Source organism: Siniperca chuatsi, linkage group LG2, assembly GCF_020085105.1.
Source record: "Siniperca chuatsi isolate FFG_IHB_CAS linkage group LG2, ASM2008510v1, whole genome shotgun sequence".
NCBI lineage: Eukaryota > Metazoa > Chordata > Actinopteri > Centrarchiformes > Sinipercidae > Siniperca > Siniperca chuatsi.
Genome location: NC_058043.1, coordinates 25,334,429 through 25,341,206, shown reverse-complemented (window position 1 = coordinate 25,341,206; position 6,778 = coordinate 25,334,429). Strand labels below are relative to the sequence as shown.

Here is a 6,778-nt window from a genome sequence, read left to right as displayed (position 1 = left end):
CTGTTTAACGAGAGAGCATAGCTGAGGTTAAATGAAAGAGGACAAGACAGACAGAACAAATAGAAAAAGAGAGAGAGGAGGGCTGAGATGGCAGGCAGTCAGCTATGAAGGACATGGCCGCAGCAGTTATTTTTAGTTATCAGTTTTCGGAGGCTGTCATTTGGAACATCTCATTAAAGATCAGAAGAAAAAAAAAATCTTGAACCAAACCATCAAACCATTCAGATCACTGAAACTCAAGAGAAGAAAAGCTATATGTCCTGGTGTGCATGCTCTCTCACTCACACACACACACACACACACACACACACACACACACACACACACACACACACAGTATCCTTTACCAGCGACAAATAATTTGAGAGTGCCGGGCTATCAGTGCATACATTAGACAGATCTCTGGTGACCTCTGCAAAAGGTATCTACACCACATTTCCTTTAATATTAGAGGGGTTGCAGACAGATAGATTAATTAAGTTCACGTGCCCACAGGCATGTCTCTTGAAATGCATAGAAGCCCATCCAATGTTTTTTAATCATTCTATAATGAGCGATTAAACACCTAGATTCATTAGCACAATGTGGACACAGTAAATCAGATACTTGAGGGAGAGGTCCTCACTAAGAAAGTCGTTAAACTTAATAACAGGATCTCAATTTTATGTCTTATTCATGCTAAGTACCTCATGCAGCAATTCACAATGAAAGCAACTCAAAGCAATAAATCGTAATAAATCTGTAACATAGTTAAATTTTATGCTGTTTTACACAGTTGTTTTTTTTGTTGCAAGGACATAATAACAAAACAAAGCGAAATGCTATAAATAAATTGAAAGATTTAATTATTGATCTAGTTACAGTTTGTATCCAGGCTCTTGAAACTCAAATGGGCCATTTCTCTCTTCCTGTCTCTCCTTGACTGTTAACTGGTTTTATAGATAATTGCTAAAGTTAAAGGGCTGAACCACACAGAGCATAGCAATTATCAAGTAATCACTTGTATAGTCAATTATTTAACTATCTTTGCCATTGTAAAACCTACTGCTCCAATGTCCTACATTGTTTTAGAAAGGCCAAACTCATCTTGCATGAAAAAGTGGCGACATTTGGACAACTGTGCTAAATACACTCTTTCATCATTAACATTTGTAACATGAATACAGTTTAATATAATATGCAGTAGGTATGCACAATGGTGGATTTACTGTACATCTAAGCAAAACAAAAATGGGTAAATGCTGCCACCTGTTGGATCGGAGGTGTACTTGCCGTCCTTGTAGTGGAGTGTTGACAATGTTGCCTTCACAACTCTCGGAAATATCGAAATTCAACTAAAACTATATAGCTAATGCTAAGTGTTCTATCTTTTTTAGGCCCTAGCTGCACGACACAATAGCCGTGTTGGTCTCAAATTAAAACACCGTCTAAATATACCGTTGTTCTACGGACTATTTTGTATATTATTGCCTGAAAGTCTTTGTATTTACTACTGCTAACTTCGGCATTTGAAGGCAGATAAGTAGCCAAACATGGCGGACACGGATGAGCCGTAAGTAGCTACCGAAGAAACAAGCAAGAAACAGTCATTAACTGCCCGAAAGATGCTTTCAAATCTCATTAACCTACGAAAGCACAGCATGAATGAACCTTCTTTTATTCTCTCTTTTTAGGGAGAAGAAAAGAAGGAGAGTAGTGGAGCTGACTGAGAAGTTAGTGATGAATTGGTAGAACTGGCGGAAGGTTTGAGTTTACTAGACATAAGGAAGGTTAACGTTAGCTAGCTAAAGCAGCTAACCTAATACAAGTTGTACACTGACAGCTAGGCTACGGACAAAAATACTGACTAGTTGGTCGTGAGTAGCTAACACGTCTATACAGTAAGAATTTTGTGGTATCATTTACCTCTTTGCAAAGTTAGAGGTCTTTACTTTAACTTCCCTTCTCACTGTTGACATGCTAGCTCTTCACTTAAAGCTACCGGGAGCTGTCCAGGGAAGAGAGTAACGATAGATGATTCACAAAATGTCAGAGAGTCAGAAACGCCCACCTGTCAGAAATATGCAGTTTTACTATATTTTCATAGAGTGGTTAAACAACAAAACGTTACACATGTTAGAGCAGACGCTGACATAAGGCAGACAAATCACAAGTGCATGTTAATACAGTAACAGTTACTCCTATTTAGTTTCTTGAACCTCTTAAATTATTGCATGATCTGCTGTGAACTGTAAATAGCACCCTAACTATGTGGCAGTTAATCACAGTATTGAGTTTAGGTCTTGATTGTTTTGTTTTTTTGCATGATCTCAGTAGACGTTTTTGTGTAATATCAAACCGTACAGTCATATGCATGCCATCTACCACTGAGATTGTCAGAGATGCTGCTGATGATACATCCTAAATGTACATATTGTTGTCTTCAGGATGGTGGTTGATGGAGGCATTGGACGCGCCTGTGAGTGGGAGGGGCGATGGAACCATATCAAAAGGTTTCTGGAAAGATCAGGGCCCTTCACGCATCCTGACTTCGAACCCAGCACAGAGGTAACAATCACAGGCAGCGGAATGATGCTTTAATGATACTTTTAATTTGTCATTTGATCTGTCCTGTGCCATCTTGTATTGCTCTAATATATAATATCTTTATCTCTCACCACAGTCATTGCAGTTTATGTTAGAAACCTGCAAAATCCTGGTCATTGGTGCTGGTGGTCTGGGATGTGAGCTGCTGAAAGACCTGGTATGATCACTATCATTATGAATATCTGGAAAATATCATTTAATGAATGGCCAACACTTTGTTGTTTTTGTTCATGTTCTGCCTCAGGCTTTATCAGGCTTTTGCAACATTCATGTTGTCGACATGGACACCATTGATGTTTCAAACCTGAATCGACAGTTCCTCTTCAGGTCAGTAGAAAATATGTAATACATTTTATGTACATTTCTGAGCCGTATTATTGGTTTATGTAATGTTTGAAGCAAGCAGATATGTTCTTTTAATGTGTGTGTAATGTTGACCAGGCGAAAAGATGTAGGTCGGCCCAAGGCGGACATTGCAGCTGATTTTATCAACACCCGCATACCTGGATGCTGTGTAGTCCCGTATCCTTTTGATTGAACAACAATTGCAAGATTTTAGATGCTTGATGTAAATGCAGTTTAAAATACCCAATCCACAATCCACATGATTAAAATGTGAAAAATGTTGCATGCAGCTAATCCCCGTGTCAAAAATCACAATTTAAGAATGTAGACAACTTAATTCTTAGGTTGTGAAAGCAAGTGAACATTCTGTCCAAACTTCTCCTAAATGCTCTGTGCAGACATTTTAAGAAAATTCAAGACTTGGATGAAACATTCTACAGACGTAAATATCATTAGGACTATTCTTTCCCAACTTCCCTAATGTCTTGTTGGAAGGGGTGTAATGATTCAGTCAGCTTACGATTCGGTTTGATGCATGATACAGGGCTTGCAGTTTGATACTGCTTGGACTGTGTCATTATAAGACATTAGATTGGAATTTATTCATCTCTCTGTTTTCATCTAGAATTCCATATAATTGTCTGTGGACTGGACTCTATACTTGCCAGGAGGTGGATGAATGGTATGCTGGTAAGTTATTCCTCTTTACTGCAATCTTTGTCACAGTCCTTTATTTTCTCAGTACTTTGGCCAACTGTTTTTGCTACATTTTCCTTGTATAATGCTTGCATTTAAAAATCGTAAAGCTGTAAGATGTGCGAAAAGGAACATGTTTCATGTAATCACATGCAGTCCCTCTGTCTTTCTGTACAGCTGTCTTTGCTGGTGTATGAGGATGGTGTCTTGGACCCAGGTTCCATCATTCCTTTAATTGATGGTGGGACCGAAGGCTTTAAAGGCAATGCCAGAGTCATTCTCCCTGGCATGACCGCCTGCATTGACTGTACCCTTGAGCTTTACCCTCCTCAGGTGAGGTAGCCTTTTTTTTTTAATAAAATAATGTTTACAACCACAACTTAGTGGTCTTACAGAAACCGTTCCTGGTAAGTTTGTTGTTGCTAAAATACTCCTGTCTTTGTAGGTCAACTTCCCCATGTGTACAATAGCTTCCATGCCTCGTTTACCAGAACATTGCATTGAGTATGTCCGGATGCTGCTGTGGCCCAAAGAGACACCCTTTGGAGGTATAAAATCACACTGCAGTTACTATTATTTCTCTTGAATGGTCTTTGTAATGTTTAGAATGATCATTCAGTATGACTTGAAGCTCAACAAACCCCGCCCCTTGACTTACAAGACCTTTACAAACAAGTAAACTTACTCCCGGGCCACACTGCCTACCTCTACCTGTGTGTGACGGCTACCTCCCTGAACTAACTCGCTACCTGTTGTGTCCACACAGACAGCGTTGCTGCTGCGGCGCTGCTACTGCCAGCCGTATCTTTCTACATTGAGTTTCCTTTTGATAATGGCCATCAATAATAGAATATTCATTTCATTATAAACTTCATTTACATTTTGTTGAGACAGAAAAAGCTTAAGAAGTGTGTGGTCAATTGTAAAAAAATAATAATGATGATAAAATAATAATAATATAAAATAATAATTGATAATAATAATAATAATAATAATAATAAAAAATAAAAATAAATAAAACATATACAGCAAGAGGTTCCGCGACGCTCAAGCGCTGCTTAGGTAGATGGTGTGGCCCGGGCATTAAGTTCTTGTTAAATTCTTGTTGGGGGGTGTGTGCGTGTGTGTGTGTGTGTGTGTGTGTGGACAGATGGTGTGGTCCTGGATGGAGATGACCCAGAGCACATCCAGTGGGTGTATCAGAGATCTCTGGAGAGAGCAGCAGAGTTTAACATAACAGGAGTCACGTACAGACTAACCCAGGGTGAGCACACACAGACAGATCAGCAGATTTATAAAGCTTTTATTTCTTTGATTGTCCATTTTTAGAAGTATGCAAAATATATATTTTCTATATCCTATTTAATATTGCAGGTGTTGTTAAGAGGATAATTCCAGCTGTAGCGTCTACAAATGCCGTCATAGCTGGTAAGTAGCTAAGACTGAATAAATGTGAAGGTGCTATAGTAGAGACCTGTGGACCTGATGTCTTTTTTATGAAAGATTGTATGCCCTGCCATATATGAGTTAATCATTTACAAACAGTACTGAGTATATTGACTTTATGTAAACAGAAATGTCTACCCAGACATAACAGGGTTTTTTTTTCTGATTTATTTGACCCAGCTGCTTGCGCAACCGAGGTTTTCAAAATAGCATCAAGGTGAGTTTGCAGGTTCTGCTTGACAGCCATATGCACAAAGTGAAGATCTTTATAAACTACACAGGCCTTTCACTGTTTCTCATGATGTTACCTTTTTCTTATGCAGTGCCTATATACCTCTAAATAACTACATGGTCTTCAATGATGTTGACGGCTTGTACACCTACACTTTTGAAGCCGAACGGAAGGTTTGTCCCTGAATTTCATCTGCCAGTTCATGTTTGATACAGTGATAAAGTTGCCTTTTTGTTAAACACATGTTTATGTTCACTTCTGATGCAGGAAAACTGTTCAGCCTGCAGCCAAGTACCTCTGGACTTGCACTTTTCTCCATCTTCCATACTCCAGGAGGTGTTGGACTACCTGACTGAGAGTGCCTCCCTGTAGGTTTGCCGTCCTTTATCCTTTATTTATTATTAACTACTGTGCTGTACCACCCAACTTAAGTTCTGCTTATGGTCACATTTGCTTTTTGTTTGATTTTTAGTAGTGCTTTACGCATTGTCTTCAACAATCACATATAATGTATTTCTTTCAGACAAATGAAATCACCTGCTATAACAGCAACAGTGGAAGGAAAGAACAAAACATTATATTTACAGGTAATTAACCTCTGGTTTGTATACTGTTTTGTGTTTTCAATTCAGTCTCATAGTAATGTGGGACTGAGGTGTGGCCTGATGAAATAAGGCAATCATGCAAGTTTTGGTTTGAGCTGACGTTGAATTGGTATTTTTGTTGTACAGTCTGTTGCTTCAATCGAACAGAGGACGCGGCCAAATCTGTCCAAAACTCTGAAGGGTGAGGTTCTTTATTTACTGAATATGTTTCCTAGAAATGGCAATGCTTACACTCTGGTTAGATGAATACACTGTGAATATACTGACTCACTTATGTTATGAACATGTTTTTCCAGAGTTGGGGCTGAATGACGGACAAGAGCTAGCTGTAGCTGATGTCACCACACCCCAGACCATGCTGTTCAGACTCTGCTTTACCTCATAGGATGAACTCAAGCACTCCTACAACCAGTTGATGTCATTCTTGTTTCTTGGCCAACTATGACTTGATGCAGAATATTTAAAATGGCCTAAAAACTAGAACAGCTCACAGTGTATTCAGTCACACAGTCACAGTGTAAATGATTCTAGCTAATTTCATTGTTTTAATGTACCTATTGAGTAAAGTTAATGTTTTGCACTGAAGAGCCAAATCATAGTTCATAACCTGTCATGTTTTGGTGATATATCGTCTGCAAATGTTAAGGATTTCTGCATTAATGTGTTATCTGCACTACAACCTAAAGCGTGCTCTGTGCAAACAAAGAGACAAGCATTGGTTACTTTGGAAAAGATTATTCTGTACTTGTTCTGGTTTTGAATATTTATTTATTACAACAGTTTTTTAGTTGCAGTAACTGCTGAAGTGGTAATCAACAGACACTGATAATAATGTGTGAACTGGAATAAAATGTTTTTCTTACAATGT

General features: G+C 38.6%; 1 protein-coding gene across 8 annotated transcripts; it reads left to right on the top strand.

Moving 5' to 3' along the window:
* The first annotated feature begins 1,385 nt into the window (after positions 1-1,385).
* Positions 1,386-6,775, top strand: uba3 (ubiquitin-like modifier activating enzyme 3). 8 transcript variants are annotated; one of them, XM_044173684.1, is made up of 18 exons: positions 1,386-1,552; positions 1,674-1,712; positions 2,427-2,547; positions 2,663-2,743; positions 2,831-2,913; positions 3,028-3,108; positions 3,330-3,373; positions 3,557-3,621; positions 3,805-3,960; positions 4,073-4,175; positions 4,778-4,891; positions 5,002-5,055; positions 5,254-5,290; positions 5,397-5,478; positions 5,573-5,673; positions 5,829-5,892; positions 6,037-6,091; positions 6,207-6,775. In XM_044173684.1, exons 1-18 carry the CDS (start codon positions 1,533-1,535, stop codon positions 6,293-6,295), a joined length of 1,389 nt encoding a protein of 462 aa, XP_044029619.1. In that variant the 5' UTR covers positions 1,386-1,532; the 3' UTR covers positions 6,296-6,775. The 8 variants fall into 8 exon arrangements, with proteins under 8 accessions (XP_044029619.1, XP_044029628.1, XP_044029637.1 ...); XM_044173702.1 differs by having other exon boundaries at positions 1,496-1,552; positions 1,674-1,743; XM_044173667.1 differs by having other exon boundaries at positions 1,518-1,552; positions 1,674-1,727.
* The last annotated feature ends 3 nt before the right edge of the window (positions 6,776-6,778 follow it).